Source organism: Pelodiscus sinensis, chromosome 5 (assembly GCF_049634645.1).
Source record: "Pelodiscus sinensis isolate JC-2024 chromosome 5, ASM4963464v1, whole genome shotgun sequence".
In the NCBI taxonomy this organism is placed as follows: Eukaryota; Metazoa; Chordata; order Testudines; family Trionychidae; genus Pelodiscus; species Pelodiscus sinensis.
The window spans coordinates 70,401,823-70,419,121 of record NC_134715.1 but is presented as its reverse complement, the minus strand read 5'-3'; the positions used below and the strand labels follow the sequence as shown (position 1 = coordinate 70,419,121).

Below are 17,299 nucleotides of genomic sequence, written 5' to 3'. Positions count from 1 at the left end.
CTGCAGATCCGACATAAGTCGAATCAGCGTAACTCGGGGACTGCCTGTATTCATCTTATCAAAACCACTAGACTTCAAACCAAGCTTTTTTGGGTCCTGGATTTTGACTGCATCAAAGTGGAGAACTAGAAATACAAATGTATATTCCCATGTTATTGCAAGCCCTTTGGGACTGAGACCATCTTTTTGTTCTGTGCTTGTACAGAACCTAACATGGTCCTGATCCATGAGGGCAGCTCTTAACATGATGTAAACAGTAGGGCTGGCAATTAATCACAGTTTAACTCGCCCAATTAAGGCAAAAATATTAATCACAACTAATCACAGTTTTAAACCCACCATTAAAACAGTAGAATACCAACTGAAATTTATGAATTATTTTTGGATGCTTTCCTATATTTTTTAACATATTATTTCAATTACAACACAAAATACAAAGTGTACAGTACTCATTTTATATTATTATTTTGGAGTACAAATATTTGCACTGTAATAATTATAAAGAAATGAAATAGTATTTTTTCAATTCACTTCATACGAGTACTGTAATGCAATTTCTTTATCATGAAAATGCAACTTACAAATGTAGATTTTTGTACATAGCTGCACTCAAAAATGATACAATATACAACTTTGAAGCCTACAAGTCCAAACAGTCCTATTTCTTGTTCAGCCCATCATTCAAACAAGTTTATTTACATTTACCGGAGATAACGCTGCCTACTTCTTATTTGCAATGTCATCTGAAAGCGAGAATAGGCATTCACATAGCACGTTTGTAGTCAGCAGTGCAAAGTATTTACACACCAGATTTGCTAAACATTCAGATGTCCCTTTATGATTTGGCCTCCATTACAGAGAACATGCTTTCACACTGATGACTGGGGCTCGCCTAACCGTAGCGAGCCCCGCTCGCCAGCCGTGCTGTCCGGCAATCTGCACATGCGCAGATTGCCCGAACCCGGCTCTTTCGGGTTGCAAATGTAGAAAACACCCAAAATATTTAAATAAACGGTCTTCTATTAATACCAGCATTATTAATAATGATTAATATTTTAATCATGCAATTAATCACAATTAGTATTTAATCACTTGATAGTCCTAGCAAATACTAAATACTACCACTAATAAACATCTGTATATATGTGTATTTAAAGGATGCTGATTTTAGCATGTGCATATCAATACACATTTGTATTGAATCAGAATTAGAACAATAGCACTGTATTTTTAAAAGATCATAGTATATATGCCGAATTTGCCTGAACCTACATCTGCTTGCTCAAAAGACTATCTAAGACAGATAACTGTGCATGTAAACCAATACTTGTGCTTGCCCATGCCCAACTCTGCATACATTACATGATTTATGTTTTTAAATGTAGGTGCAAACATTAGTACATTCACCAGGTTTTTACTGCAGGAAGTTTGATAGGGACACTCCCTTTAAGGGTTAATGGAGATCAGATAGGTCAATTAACCTATTAGACAGCAGTCTGGGAGAATTAAGGGTGAGAGAAAGGCTGTAAGTAGGGGAAGATCACCTGTGTAGGAAGAGGTGGAGCATCTATAAAGCCAGAGAGCTGTTATCAAAAAAGGGATTGCAGTGATGTGATCTGAAGTCACTCCCTGGGTAAATGGAAGTTGTTTGAGACAATTGATGGTAGAGCAGAGTTACTCTCTTGGAGGAGGGAGTTTCATCTAGTACACCTACACAGCAAAAGAAGGCTTTGGCAACAGCTGATTCTCCAGAGTGGCTAGGCGCAAGTATCACCTGCAGTGAGTGGACCCTGCAACAGCATGTCAGCCTTCAGTATCTGAAAATGTGGCTATTACTGTCCACTATGTGGCATTTGCCTCCTTGGTGAAGACCAGTGTTGCTTTCTGGAACAGGGGAGGGGATGTGTGACATACAGAGATCATTAAACTGATACTTATTAAAACATATTTCAGTAAAGTTTGAATTTCATGAAAATGAATACCCCTCTTTGGTATTAAACAACTCTAAAAAGTAACCATAATAAGCATTTCAAGCCTAATTTATCTGGAAAAATCCATTTGGTGCCAGGAGCTGACATTCACTGAAGGATGCAGAGTCTGCTAATAATTAAGTATAGGTGGAATGCAAATGGCTGTTTCCTGGACTCTATAAAACTGGTGTAAAATCCAAGTAACAGGAGTTCCAGTGTAGTAGCATCCTTGAGTGCTTATATTCTGCATAAAAAAAGTTACAGAAACACTTTAAAAGAACTGAATTCTCTGTAGACTCACTCATTGTAATCTTCCATGTTTCCATCAGGATTTGAAGATCCATTTGATGTTGAAAGCTGTACGATTTGCATATTTCCTTCACAAGCTGCCTAGAAACAAACAAATTAATGCATCAACCATACAATATTTTTTCAACTGGACAATTTGATAAATTATCCCTTTTGAAACTGCTCGAGGGTAGCAAAGGAAACATTCCAGTGAACAAACTTAGAGCTATTTTATTTTTTCCAGAATCTTCTCAGCTGTGCAGGAGAATAAGAGGAAGCAAAACACTTTCAATCCCTATCCCTAATGCTGAGGGTCTTCCTAGTTCTCAGGCCCAATAAATTGTAGAGTCTGAGCCACACCACACAGTGCTCAGGATGGCAGAGCTCAGGTTATAGGCACCCTGTCCAGGCATGAAGCCCTTGGAGTTTGGCCCCCTGCCTGGGGTGGCAGCGCTCAGACTTTGGCTTTTGCCCCCTGCCCAGGGCAATTGGTCTTGTATGAGCTCAGATTTAGTCCCCATCCTGGGGAAATATAGCAATTTATGTTGCCAGAAGGGGCCACAGCGCACTGAAGTTTGAGAACCCCTGATCTAAGCTTTTTCCCCAATTGTGTATGATAACTACGGAAAAAAGCAATGCAAACGCGAAGTTTTAAAAAAACAAAACATACATCAAAAGTTCACAATGATTTTAAGCTAAGACCACAAAAGCATTCCAGGATAGTCAGGCCCAAGAAGCCTAGGCCATCTTATTTGCTTATTTATGGATAAAAGCACTTTCAAATCAATGGAAACCATTTGCAATGAATAAAACAAGAGAAAGCAAATGAAAATAGGCAAAACATTCTGTCGTTTAAACATAATTTTAGGGGCATGATCCTGTGTCCCTTTAGCACTCGGAGCTCAAAGATAAATTGGGGTGGCAAAAACAGGGTTGCCAGATGGTCTAACCAAAAATACCGAACACCCCCTCCCAAAAAAACCACTGTTGAAGAAAAAAGGGGGGGGGGGGGGGGAGATCAAAGCTGTTGAGAAAAAAAAAAGGACCCAACAATTATTAAGTTAAAAAAAATAATAATAATAAAAAATCAAAAATACAAAAAACCCAGCATGGCTCCTTTCAGACCTTTGGGGATTTTTTTGCCGGCGGACATCTTGTTTTCTTTCTCCATGCCACAAGACAGATTCCCTGCTGAGCCAGGTAAGCAGAGGGGCCCCGGGACTGAGGGCGCGGGGCCAGGAGCTCGGCTCAGTTGCTAAGTGTCTTAGGGTTGCCAGGTGTCTGATATTTTCGCCTCCTGGCAGGGAAAAAAAATCAGAAAATACTGGACATTTTAGGTGTCCGGTATTTTCTGATTTTTTTTTCCCTGCCAGGAGGCGAAAATACTGGACTGTCCAGGTCAATACCAGACACCTGGGAACCCTAGCCAAAAAGAAGGCAAAAATGGACAAACTATTTTCAAAGCTGGCCTTACAATCACACTGAACACATTAACTAAATCAGATATGTAGAACTATATTTTCTGAAATATTCTCAACTTTAGATGCACATTTTTAGTATTTTGCTGCATAGTTTCACTGAACACATTTACTATCGTGCTTTTCTGCATTTACATTAATCAAACTATTTTTCCTAAAAAATTTCCCTGAAAGATAGAATAGCTATTAGAACAGTGCAGAATCATCCTATCAAGGGACCCAGTCCTAAACACTTAAAAGTCAATAGCTACAGAGGGGTAGCCAAGTTAGTCTGTAACTAGAAAAACTTAAAAAACAACAAATAATCTAATAGCAACTTAAAAGACTAACAGAACATGTAGATCAGTGTTTCTTAAACTTTTTAAGACCAAGGAACACCAAGCAATAATTTTGTGTGTTCCAAAAGACTTTTCTTGAGGGAAAAAAAAAATGAAGCTTGCCCCTTTTAAGGACAGCCATTTGAACTCTGTTTTCTCCGTGTATGGGGATCATATTTTCTGAACCACATTTAGGGACACGTTACCTACACCCCCTGACCTCTGTTTACTATGCCCCTGACTCTTGGGGTCAAGATGGACACATGACCAGAAGTAAAAGTAACCCCCTCTAAGAACTTTTCCCACCATCCTCATACCCATAGGGGATGAGTTTGGCCCCCACTGAACCCTCTCCTCTGGTGCTGGTCTCTCCCCTGCAGGTGTCTGCCTCTCTGCTTCATCCCCAGAATCCCTTGGCACCTGCACCTTCCCTTACCCCTGCTTCTCCTTCCCTCACTGTCCCTTCCCCCTTGCCCTATTTCTCCCTGATACCGATGCCCTCACCATCCTCTGCCCCAGTTCCTCTCATGCCCCTCTGTGCCCTCACACATGACTTGCTCCATCCCTGCCTTCCTCGTGCCCACTCCTCCTTTCAACCCTTCTCCCAGTACCTCCCCCTTTCCTTGCTTCCTCTTGCCCCCCAATGCCCTTTCCCTCTCCTCTCCCAGCATCACCCTGTCCCCTTCACCCTCCCACCCCCACTGAAACCTCTCCTCCCTCCTCCTGCCCTTTTCCTCATTGTATCCGCTTGGCCCCCTGGCATTTGTCTCTCCTTCACCCTGTCCCTTGGTGCCTTCCCCTTTGTTCTCCTGCCCTGCCCCCTTCACCTCAGCACAAGCCCCTTCATCTCTCACCTCCTTCCCCCTAGTTCTCTCTGAGCCCCTCCTTTTGCCTTCCAGTTTGTGGGGCTGGAGTTTGTGGTCGGCCCCAGAAGTCCCCGCAGCCCTGGCCCCAGCTGCTTCCAAGGCAGGACTGCTTGCTCAGCCTGAAGCTGGGCTGCTCCCGGTGCGAATGTTAGTGCCACATTTCGAGGGCCGGATTAAGACTTTTAGAGGCCCTAAGCACTGAAAAGATTACGGTGCCCCCCAAATGTAATTAAAAATAAAAACAATACTATACCGTAAAATAAAATTGTATTTTTTGAAATGACACAAAACTGACATGTCTTCTGAAATTAAAATAGCTTCTTTCTAGATTTTCTGATTGCAAAATTCTGGATACATTCATCGAAGCTGACTTGGTGAAGCACGTCCGCTTCCATACACAATAGGGAAAGTGAATCCAGTCTGTCCTGACACATTGTTGTTCTCTGAGGGTTTTATATTCTTTTCAGCTGAGAAAAAGAGTGTTCTGCAGAGTTCTGACTTTTCCCATGATGACAACGTCAATGCTTTTTTTGAAATATCAAATTTTTTCCAAAAAAAACCCTCTCATTTTTTTTTGGTTCCCCTGCTTTGCTGGTGCCCTAAGCACATGCTTAGTCTGTTTATTGGATAATCCATCCCTGCGACATTCCAGTCCCCAATCCAGCTTTGGCTCCCATTAGGAGGAGCACGAGGGGCAGGGGGAGAAGAAAGCCCCCACCCTCCCAGACCTGGCTTGTGGACCGCTGCTGTGCAAGCGGGTCTGTGCACTGCTGCTCCCTCAGCAGAGTGGGAAGGGGTGAGGGGAGAAAGGGCCATGCACAGAGCGCACCAGCAGAGCCCGAACGTACCCCGCTCTGCAGCACTCGAGCTGAGCTCTGCGCGGTCTCTGCCAGGACTCTGGTGGCAGCTCCCAGGAGCAGCTCACCAGCTCCAACCAGTGCCCCTCCCCCTCTGGCAGCGGTGGCGGCCGCCTGTGGATGGAGGAGGCCGGGCTGGAGGTGCACAGCCGAGGCAGTCCCACAGGAGGAGGTAAGGGCCACAGAGTGGGGGGAGGGGCTTGCCGGACAGCGCCGCGTGTTGCATGGGAGCTTGGAGTTCTGGACACTGTGCACCACTGACAGCGCCCTTGGCTGCCTGCGCAAAGCACCAATGGAGCTGCTTACGTGCTGGGTGGAGGTGGGGAGCTGCTGCTGCGCCACACCAGTACTGGGTGTCTTTAAATCCGGGACTGTCCCGGAAAAAAAAAAAGAGACATATGGTCACCATATCTCCACAGCACACGCCGCAGAACACAGTTTAAGAAACGCTGATTTAGATGGTATTATGAGCTTTCATGGGCATAACAAGATGAAGTGGGTTATGCCCAGGAAAGCTCATGATACCATCTATCTGTTTTGTTTGACTTTAATAAACAATAAATAGTCTAGTAGCACCTTAAAGACGATGTAGCAGAATGAAATTTATCATCTCCAAATATGCGACCCTTTTGATCGCTTCAAAGTCAGAGTTGGCCAGCTGAATACGAGTGACATGTGGGGTTGGGATTTTTAGCCATTTAACAGAAGTGTATGTTTTGACCGATTAAATATACTCTTTGTCTCTGATTTCATGTCAAAAGGTCAGAAACGAATAACTAAGTTTATCCCTTCTCCAAAAGTACTTACTCACTAGGTCAAGGATTCTCAAACTTTTTTTGCTTGACCCTCCTTGGAAATTATTTCAGGCTGTGATAACTCCACCCACTCTCAAAAAAGGTGATAGCAAATTGCTGTACCTAGTCATAGGAGCACATCTGACATACTACCATCCTTACTTCTGTGTGGGGGCTGGCAGTGGTGCTACCTTCAAAAGCTTGTTTTGTTTTGTTTTGATGGGGTTTTTTTACATCTTGTGACTTCCCTACAATAGCTTGTAACTCCTTTTTTGGGGGGTTGGAACCCTCAGTTTGAGAAATGCTGCATTTGCTCATGATAAATATGGACCAATATACATATCAGCAAAAATACCTGTGCAACAAGCAGAGCCTCTTTAAGTTGGCCCCTTGAAGTAAAAAAAGTGACTAGTTTCTTCACATCACCAGTAGCTATGCAGTATGGGATGACATCATCATTTTCCTCTTGAATTAACTGGTCAGCTCTCCTAAATGAAATTGAAAATGATTTGGCTGTTTAGTTTCATTTGCTGTTAGGTGTATTTATTGCACACCAGTGGTACAACTAACTATAAAACATTCATTAAAAACCATCTGCCTTGCTAGACTCCAAGAGACACCAGGTGTGACTACAGAGCCCATGGCAGTGAGCCTCCCAGGCTGGTCAGTAATTTCAGGTTCATTGCTAAAAACTGTTGTGTGGACAGCAGTTTGAAGCAGTAGGTAGGGTTGGAGCTCAGGCTCTGAAGCACTTCCTTTCCCCCACTCTAGGCTTCAGAAAAGACAGTTACTTTTTTCTGTAACTCGTGTTCTTCAAGATGTGTTGCTTGTGATCATTCCATGTTAGCTGTGTATGCCTGCCACATGCATCAGTGCCAGAAGTTTTTCCCTCTGTGGTATCCATAGGGGACTGGCTCTGATGCCTCCTGGAATGATGCCTATATTGCCAGGTATAAAGGGGACCACTGGCTTCCCCCCTCCCTCAGTTCCCTCTTGCTAGAACTCCAATAGTGGGGAAGGAGGGTGAGTCATGAAATGGACATGAGCAACATATCTTGAAGAACACCAGTTATGGAAAAAGATAACACTCTTTTCTTCTTTGAGTGCTTGCTCATGTCCATTCCATGTTAGGTGACTCCCAAGCAGTACCAACAGAGGTGGGGTAAGAGCTTGTAACACAGCTCTGATGATACCATCATCTCTGGCTTGCCGGATGATGGCATAACGCTCTGTAAACATGTGAACCGAAGACCACATCACAGCTCTACAGAAATTCTGGATGGAACATGGAAGGCTGCCGAGGATGCCTGCACTCTTGTCAAGTGTGCCTTTACCAGAGGAGGTGGTTGGACCTGTGATAACTCACAGCATGCCTGGATTCAGGAAGTAATCCAAATGAAGATTCAAATGCAGAGAGACCAGAGATTTGTCCTTCCTATCCGCCAACATGATGAAGAGCTGTCTGGATTTGAGGAAAGACTTGGTCCATTCAAGGTAAAAAGCCAAAGCCCATGGACGTCCAAGGTGTGTAGTTGTTTCTCCTCACTGATCTTGTGCGGCATAGGACAGAACACCAGAAGGAAGATATATCCTGATTAATATAGAAGGAAGACACCACTTTCAGCAGGAATGTCGGGTGCAGCCATGGTTGAACCTTGTCCTTGTACAATACTGTATGTGGCAGTTCCAAGGTCAGAGCTTTAATCTCCAAAACTAACTTGGCCAAGGTAACTGCCACAAGGAAGGTGACCTTCCACGATAAGTGGGAAAGGGAACAAGAGCCCAAAGGTTCAGAGGGTGGGTTCATTATTCTAGAGAGAACTAGATTAAGATCCCATTGCAGGACAATATTCCTAACTTAACAGGTAAAGCCTCTTGAACCCCTGACGGACATCTTGTGTGAGAATTCTGATATTCCTCAGAAAAGCCAAAATGGCAACTGTAGTTATTCAGGGAGGCGGCTGTCGAATCATGTCAGGGTCACCAGTGTAGTTAGGTGGATTTACTGCCATGGTGTCCTCACAGGTCTCTGGCTCCGTCAGTGATGATAATCAGAAGGCTGCTTGCATGTGTGATCTATGATGTGGGCCCAATGACCACAGCAGACCCCAAGAGGGCCTCCAAAGACCACAAACCAGATAAGGATCGAAGGTGCCTGGCCAGGTTTATTGTTAAACGATGTACAGTAATAGTTGTCAGTAAACTCTACTGACCCACTACGCATATGTACTTTCCACAATGGAATGACTCAATCAGTAGGAAATTTCCACTGCACCCAGGTCATACAAAGACTGCCCCCCCCCCCAAGACACCACCTTATATACAGGTACAAACAACTCACTCCTCACTGCTGATGTTGTCAGGTTATCACCCATCACCCTGTACCTTGTGGTTTGATTAGACCATCTTTATCCATCATGCTGTCATTTTAGACCCTTTCCTGAACCTGGGTCTGTATCTGTAGGAGTGGTTACCAAGGTCTTTTTTAATGAGCTGGTTGTACCATGTGATTTCAACTTATGACCAGTACCAATTATGGTTCTGCACCTGGGCCTATTACCAAATAGTGTTTTGCACTCTCAGCCCTGTTTGTGCCAAGTTCTGTGAGCAGGGGCCTGCCTCTTGTTCACAGCTTAGCTTTGCTTTATGTTAGCCATGTTTTGTCCATTGTTATCTAGGCCTCAGACCAGGCCTGTGCTGCACTGGCCTATGTTTTAGGCCTTCATCTTACTACAACTAGATGGACCCTGATGGAAGAAAGGGCCAGACCCTGATTTTTCAGCATGAGCAGATGATCCAGGATGAAGAATGAATATGGGAATGTCACACTCCAACACACTGTCACACTCAGTGGGAGAACTTCATCCACTTTGCCAGGTAAGCCTCTGAAATGGAGGGTTTCCTACTCCCCCCCCCCAAAAAAAAATTGCTGCACCTCCCTGGAGCAAGCTTGCTCCTCTATGTTCAACCATGCAGCATCCACACTGTGAGGTGGAGAGAGGTGAGGTTGGGATGCAGGAGACAACTGTAGTCTTAAGAGAGAAGGTCCAGACAGTCTGAAGGCAGCCATGGGAGGGCTACCGCCAGATCTAGCAGTGTGCCGAACCAATGCTGGTATGGCCATGCCAGGGCAATCACAATGACCTGAGCCTTATCCTTCTTATCTTTGACAGGACTCTGGTGACAAACAGGATTGACAAGTATGTGTACAACCAGTCTCTTGACCATGACAAGAGAAAAGCATATGAGAGTGTGCACCTGGCCAGACCAAGAAGGGAACAAAAGTGATGACACTGCCTAGTCTTCCTGATAGCAAACAGGTCTCTATTTGGGGAGTCCCCCACCTTTGGAAGAGCATCAGGGCTACTTCATGATGGATTGACCACGCATGAGGAGAAAAGAAAGATCTGTTCAGTCAGTCTGCTAGTTTGTTTGTGATCCCTGGCATATGATAGGCTTCCAGGTGAATCATATGCTGGATGCAGAAGTCACAAAGGCAGAGTATCTTTTGGGAGAAGGCTGATGAGTGAGCTCCCCTTGCCTGTTGATGTAAATCATCAAGGACATGTTGCCTGTTAACATGTGAACCACTCAGCTTGACAACTGCAGAAGGAACACCTAACAGGCTAGATGGACCACTCTGAACTCCTTCATGTTTAACTGTAACATTGACTCCTGTACTAAGCACATACCTGCTGTACACATCTTGCCACGCTGCACCTCCCAACTGAGATCTGAGGCATCTGATATTAGTGACACAGGCTGTCAAAAGGAACCCCATAGAGGACTGCCTCTGGATCAGTTCACCACTGAAGTGCAATGAGTGTTCTAGGGGGAACAGAGACCACCTTGTCCAGTGATCCCCAGCAGAGGCATCTATTGTAGCAAGCAACTGGTGAGATTGTATCCAAAGCCTCATGCACCTCACTTCAAAATTGAACTATATGTGGGTAATGACCCACTGCATCAAGACCAGGCACCAGTGATGGCATTCAGTGGATCTGAAACAGTATCCTGGTGATTGACACCAAACATTTGTTGACTACTGCTGTGGAGAGAAGCAGGAACTGGAAACTGGTGCAGCGATGTCAATCATCAGTGCTGTGGTGGGAACTCATGCCAATAGGTTGTAGGCCACTACGTATAGTCACCATAGTCACCATAGAAATGATGCCGAACTGATGAAGAGCAGCTACTACACTCCCAATACAGGACGATGGGGGCCATGCATGCCTCAAAAGGCCTGCACCACATTGTCGACAACTGGATCTTTGAGCACAGAGAGCAGTGTCCAGAATCCAGAGACAGTTAAAGAGGGCTCTGATACATGGTAGCCCTATATCTGCATCATGGTGGCTCTGAGCAGCTGACCACGGGCAGAACATTCCACGAGGGAGTGTGTGGAACCATGCTGAAGGGGTGATCCAGAGGCAGGCTTATCCCTTAACTTGGGTGCTGCCTTTGTCAGCAAAAGCAGCACCAGGAGACACAAAACATCCTGCACCAAGTCTCATTCTGGGACACTAAATTCTAAACTCACTAAGGGAAGAATACTAATTATTTATAGCAGAAAGTTAACAATGAACAGACTGGAGAGAAAAATCTTTGCTAGAAAAATGAACATTCTATCATCATCACTAGTAAGAAGGAACTGACGGTGAGAGATGCCAGCAGCACCCCTTATACTGTACCATACTCCCTGCTCTTCAGGGTCTGCCGGAGTTGGCCCTATATGGATACCACTTAAGTAAGTACACACACCTAAGATGGAATGGACATGAGAGAGCACTCAAAGAACCTGTGCTCCAATCCAAGCTGTTATATCTACACAGCTACTTTAAATGGTAGCATGAGTCCAAATCTGTCAACCCAGACACAGAAGAACACTGCCTGACGCTGTGTAAACATATCCTTACAAGCTAATTCTCCCATGAAGACACATCACTATAAGATTTCAAGCCTCATCATGCATTAAAAACTTTCAAGCTTTATACATATATGAGATCCCTATTGAAATACTGGCTCATTCCATCACATTTTAATGAATATAAGCAACATCACTGAAACGTTGAAAAACATTCTAGATGCAGTTTATCTTATGTATATTTGCTGTGGTCCTTTATTTTATGCATACTATAAGCTACAATTGATCAATATGTTTTTAGCCTTACCTTTGCATTAGCTTTTTCCAGTATTTCATAGATACACCTGGTGCAACTGAGAGGGCTTTGTCCCACTGAAACACAACAACAACTAGTGTACAAAAAAAATTTACATTTAGAACTAGTTTTTATCAAGTGCAGATTGAAACTCACCAGGCCCCTTGAGACTTGACCATTGCTGAACCAGAGAATATGCCAGACAATAGAAGGTCAATACTAATACTCCCACTGCTTATTGGACTCTTAGAAGACATTTAGGGTATGTCTAGATTACATGACTCTGTCGCCAGAGCCATATAGATTAGTTTACTAGACATACCCAAATGAAGCAGCGATTTAAATAATTGCTGCTTCATTTAAATTAAAATGGCTGCCACGCTGAACCGATCAGCTGTTTGTCAGCTCAGCACGCTAGTCTGGATGCTCCACGGTCAACATCAAAGGTATTTGTCGACCGCCTCAGTAAACCTCATCCCACGAGGCATAATGGGGCGGTCGACAAATGCCTTTGATGTTGACCGCAGAGCATCCAGACTAGCGCACTGAGCCAACAAACAGCTGATCAGCTCAGAGCGGCAGCCATTTTAATTTAAATGAAGCAGCAATTATTTAAATCGCTACTTCATTTGGGTATGTCTAGTAAACTATTCTATATGGCTCTGGCGACAGAGCCATGTAGTCTAGACATACCCTTAGGGGTAAATTACAGCTAAATAACAGCATGGAACATTGAGAGCCAAGACTAGTGGCTGTAAACAAACATTATGGGACTGCAGGAAACTTGGCCACACCCGTGATAAGTGGATAAGTCCCATCTTGACAAAGCCCTTCCTAGGATGATTTAGTTGGCATAGGTCCTGCTTTTAGCAGGGGAATGGACTTGACCTCCTGAAATCTCTTCCAACCCTATGATTCTATAACATCTGGCTAACTAAAATCATGCTCGACCACAAATGTTGCTGGATCAGAGTGTGCCGGTTTAGAGAGGTTCAACCTGTACATGTCTTTTCCATTAAAATTAAAATTATCATGGAGGTAAAAAAAATCCTGTCTTACTTTTTACTTGCAAATTGGATACTTTTATTCTGGAGTAACTAATCCCCAGATTTACAGAAGTATTGAGGTATGTTCCTAAATATACATATAGCTGGCCTGTGTGGGGGAAGTCTTCCTGCATGCCTGTGGACTAGGTCTCTGGGAAGTATTTTCCCGAATAGAGGAGACTTGCCTGTGAATTAGGCCTTTGAGCCATGGTATCCCTAGAAAGGCAGACTTGCCTGAGGACTAGGTCTCTAGGATGTGTTTTCCTTAATAAAGGGGACTGGCTTATGAACTAGGCCTCTGGGCTGTATTTTCCCTAATAGAGGGGACCTGCTTATGAACTAGGCCTCAGAGCCATATTATTCCTACCAAAGGGGACCTGGGTATGGACTCTGGCCACTAGGCCATATCACCCCACCTAGAGGGACTCGGGATGCAGACTTGGACCCGAAACCACTCTGCCAGAGGTATAGGAGGAGCCAGACTTGGAATCTGGTGGATGGTCTTGTGAGAGGGCCAAATTGCGCCCTTAGAGGAGATTAGACACAAGGGGCCTCCCAAGATAGAACACCTCTCGACAGTTGCCAATACAATTTTGTTTGTACTTCAGTTAAAAATCATCTGTTCTGAGCAACACATTTTCTTAGTCCCTAGTGTTTACTTAAGCCAAGTTTCTCTGTATATGTTATAAACATCAAAACTGCAGGAAGATCTTTCTTTGCTAGATTTATAACTCTTTTGCTTTCACTCTTGCACAAGTAGTATTATTACAATTTTATACTGTATTTAATTTTTCATTAGTTGCTTTAGTACTTTACCTCTCCAAGCTCCACCATAAGTTCACAATATCTCTGAATTTGTCCTAATCTTAAATGTATTTCTGCTGCTTCCTTTAGCCTTTCCTCCTTGCTAGGTGCACCAATACCTCCTCCAAATTTGGACATTTTTACTGTCGTTAGTTCTTGGGCTCTGGACTGGTAAAGAGAAAAAGCACTGTATTTATTTTTTTTAATAATACAATTATTGCTAAACAAGTATTCAAACAAAGAATTGTTATGGTAATATTAAAATTACCTTTTGAGAAGATAAACCACAGCTTTTTAACTAAAGACCTTAAACCCTGAAGAGATTACACTGAATTACAGTAGACTTCCAATAATCCGGCACCTTTGGGATCCAGGTGGTGCCGGATTATCGGATATGCCGGACTATTGGGAGGTACTCCAGCGGGGGGCTGTGACGGGTCCGCCGGGACCCACACTGTGTCCGGCGGGGGGGAGGGGAGGGCTTGGCGGGGAACGGCGCGGCGAGGGACGAACCCTCTGCTGTTTTGCAGGGAGGCAAAGCCTGCAAGCAGCGGCGGCGGAGAGGGGGCGAGAGGCAGGCAGCTGCTTCAAGAAGTTGTTAGTCAATTACAGTACCACCTGTCACCTGTGGATACACCTGGTGGTACTGTAATTGACTAACAACTTCTTGATGCAGCTGCCTGAGCTCTTCCAGGTTCCAGTTGGTGCCGGACTATCAGGAGTGCCAGACCACTGGATGCAGGACAATTGGAGTTTTACTGTATTACATTTCTACAACCACTGCATTAAGACTAAATTGGTTGTATTCATATATTTTTCACTCCATTCTCCTGGTTCATTTTTTTATTACATTTATTTTCATTTCATTCTTAGCCATTTTACCTCAGTGACAAAGGCAACTATAAGAATAAAGAAAACCCTGAATCTGCATTGTCCCTGTTTCAGAAGTGCAAGCCTCCCAGCCAAGACTGCATTTTTCTGATGATTTCTGTAAGCTAGGTACAGGTAATTTGAAAGTGAATGATTAAGACTCCATTTTGAGAGAGAAACTCCATTTTGAAAAATGTCTGATAACATCGGCAAGGAAACATAAGGCAGAGCTGGGTCAATCCGGCTATAACTAGATTTTCCTGCCATAAACTCCTTGAACATTCTTTTACCTCAGGAGTTGCACACCACAGGGCTGTCAATCATATGAACTTTCACGCCACTGAGGTAATAAAAGGCCCTGCAGCTGTCAGTCAGGGACAGATGATCTCGCTCCACCTGAGACCAAGTGAATACAGTGCAACTCCTCACGCGGTCCAGGCCTTTAGCATTCAGGAATTCCATCTGTGCTATAGTGATGAAAAGGAGCAGATACTTATCACTACAGGATCCACTGCTATCACCAGTCTCTCTGGTGGGATCACCCAGGAGTTCCTCCTGATGAGCTTTCAAATAGCTCAATGGTTGAGGTCCCAGGCTTCACGCTGTACTTCACTTCCATTGACACTGTAATGTAAACTTCCTTTTGTCTGGGGTCTGTACTATCACTCTTTTCTTCCTTTTGCCACCTGAGATATTTTGGATTTGGGCTTTATGCCTAATTAATAGTTCCTGTACTGGGATTTTGAAGCGTTATACTTTATGAATGCTGGCTGTATATTATTGGTTATATAAGTATGTGTTTTAAAGATTTTTCTCTATTTTCCTAAACACTGTTAGTTATTTCTCAATACATACATTGACTTACTTTAATATTTGTTTTCATTTCATACCACATTTGGAGAAAGAGGGGTAAGATCCTTGACAATAATAGATACAGTATTGGCTGGGAGGCTTGCACTTCTGAGACAGGGATAATCCAGATTCAGGGTTTTCTTTATTCTGCAACAGGGCACGCTGGCACCCGGGCGGTGCTGCTGCTGCTCCTCCTCATCCCCCAGGAGTGTCCAGAAGAGGGCCTGGGGGTCGGGCTGCAGCAGATGCTGCGAGGGAGATTCCAGCAATTGCTGCCAGGCTTGCAGCAAGACATCCAAAATGAGCACCAGAGTGCCCAGGAGCAGCTCTCACTCCATGGCGCCGAGTGCTGTGGTGTCCCGAGTCAGAGTAACCCAAGCAGGCAGAAACAAAAATGCTTTGCTGTCCCTCAGCAAGGTAGGCAAGCAAGCAGGGAAATATGAGAACAAGCTGTCCAGGGGGTTCCCTTTAAGCACAGGCCTCAGATAGCCTCAGGCAGCAGCCACACTGACCTGATGCCCTGCTGGAACTGGTATCAGCTGGCCTTAAGTGCGATTGAGTGTTCAATCAGTGTGGACGCGCTATTTCAAAATAGCAAAACACTATTTTGAAATGCATTTTGTGTGTAGACGCATTATTTCAAAATATCTTATTTCAAATAAACTATTTTGAAATAAGATATTTCCAAATAATGCTGTAGTGTAGACATACCCTGAGTCTTTAAGGGCACTGGCCAGCAGCCTTGCAGAGAAAATAAGATAAACCTCCCCTTTCACCCAACAAACTGGGGATGAGGTGAGGGAAATGGATCAGCCAAAACACTGCCTCCTCTGTCACTGAAGAGCAGACACTAGCAGAAGTGTGGCTGCAGAACCCTCTCATCCTGAGACTTAGCTGGGCAGAGGGGCTAACTAATGCCTTTGGTTGACTAAATTACAACCCAGAACTAAAGAGGAGAACTGGAGGCTCCTGTCTTAAGGAGATAAGTAATAATTATCTGAATTACCCAGATCCAGGAGAAGAGGTGGGGCTCCTGACTAATGGAGAAACAGTGACTGTTTTATTGACCTGCTCCCAAAGGAAGCAAGGGGCTTCCTTTTGTTTTGATAGAGTGATGATGCAAAGTACAGCCCCCACTCCAGGAAGGGAACTTAAGAGGTCATAAGAGGAGGAAGGAAACTGACCAGGACTCTTCTACAGATTGAGCGTGTGGTGAAGTGAGATGACTATCAAAAACACACTGTAAAAAGACTTAGTAAATCAGACCCCATGTTTTGAATTAATCTAGTCTGTGTAACTGATTGAAAGAACTTAAGATAGTGCTGCATGCAAAGCATCTGCAGAGCCACAAAGGGGTGGACTGGTGGGTTACGACCTAGGAGACACCACAAGGAAAGAAGAAAGAGGAAAGAGACATGATCCAGTCAGTGCTTTTGTCAATAATCCATGTTACACTTATGTCCACGGGCTTTATCCTCGCAATTCATCTTTTGCAAAAACAAGAAATGTGTCTGCCTTTTTCTAAAATGTGACTTCATTTCATTGGAAGTGTTCAGCTTTGCAACCCAATGGATTTTCATAACTAAAAAAATAAAACTACCAATGAACAAGTTTCACATAGTGTGCATAGTTCACTTACCATTCTAAATCTAACCAGATGCTTCATATGCATAATTCCTTTGCAGTAGTTTTGTGGAAGCAAGCTATCATCCTGACCTTTTATTACAGCAACTAGGTCCCATAAATTTTTACTGCCTCCTGGAGGCTGAAATAATTAAAAAAAAAAAAAAGAAATAGATTACAATAATAGGCAAGAGGTATTAAAATGAAACCTGCAAGTGATACGGTGTGCAATTATTTGTCAATTCAAAGGTAAACATTTTCAGAATGTATCATGTGAGTCACATACTACAGTCTGATACTACTCACTGTAGTAAAAAATATTAGTGCAGTTAGAAGTTTCATCTTGATACACTTATCAGTTATGTAGACACAAAG

At 43.8% G+C, this 17,299-nt stretch overlaps 1 protein-coding gene across 3 annotated transcripts in view; it reads right to left on the bottom strand.

Moving 5' to 3' along the window:
• Positions 1-17,299, bottom strand: part of WDR17 (WD repeat domain 17) — a 110,714-nt gene that overhangs the window by 23,394 nt on the left and 70,021 nt on the right. For all 3 annotated transcript variants that reach the window (XM_014577787.3, XM_006131597.4, XM_006131598.3), the window contains exons 16-20: positions 16,941-17,066; positions 13,592-13,747; positions 11,742-11,806; positions 6,926-7,058; positions 2,272-2,360 (exon numbers count right to left, since the gene is read on the bottom strand). In XM_014577787.3, coding sequence (XP_014433273.2) covers positions 2,272-2,360; positions 6,926-7,058; positions 11,742-11,806; positions 13,592-13,747; positions 16,941-17,066 — 569 coding nt within the window. The remainder of the gene's footprint in view (positions 1-2,271; positions 2,361-6,925; positions 7,059-11,741; positions 11,807-13,591; positions 13,748-16,940; positions 17,067-17,299) is intronic.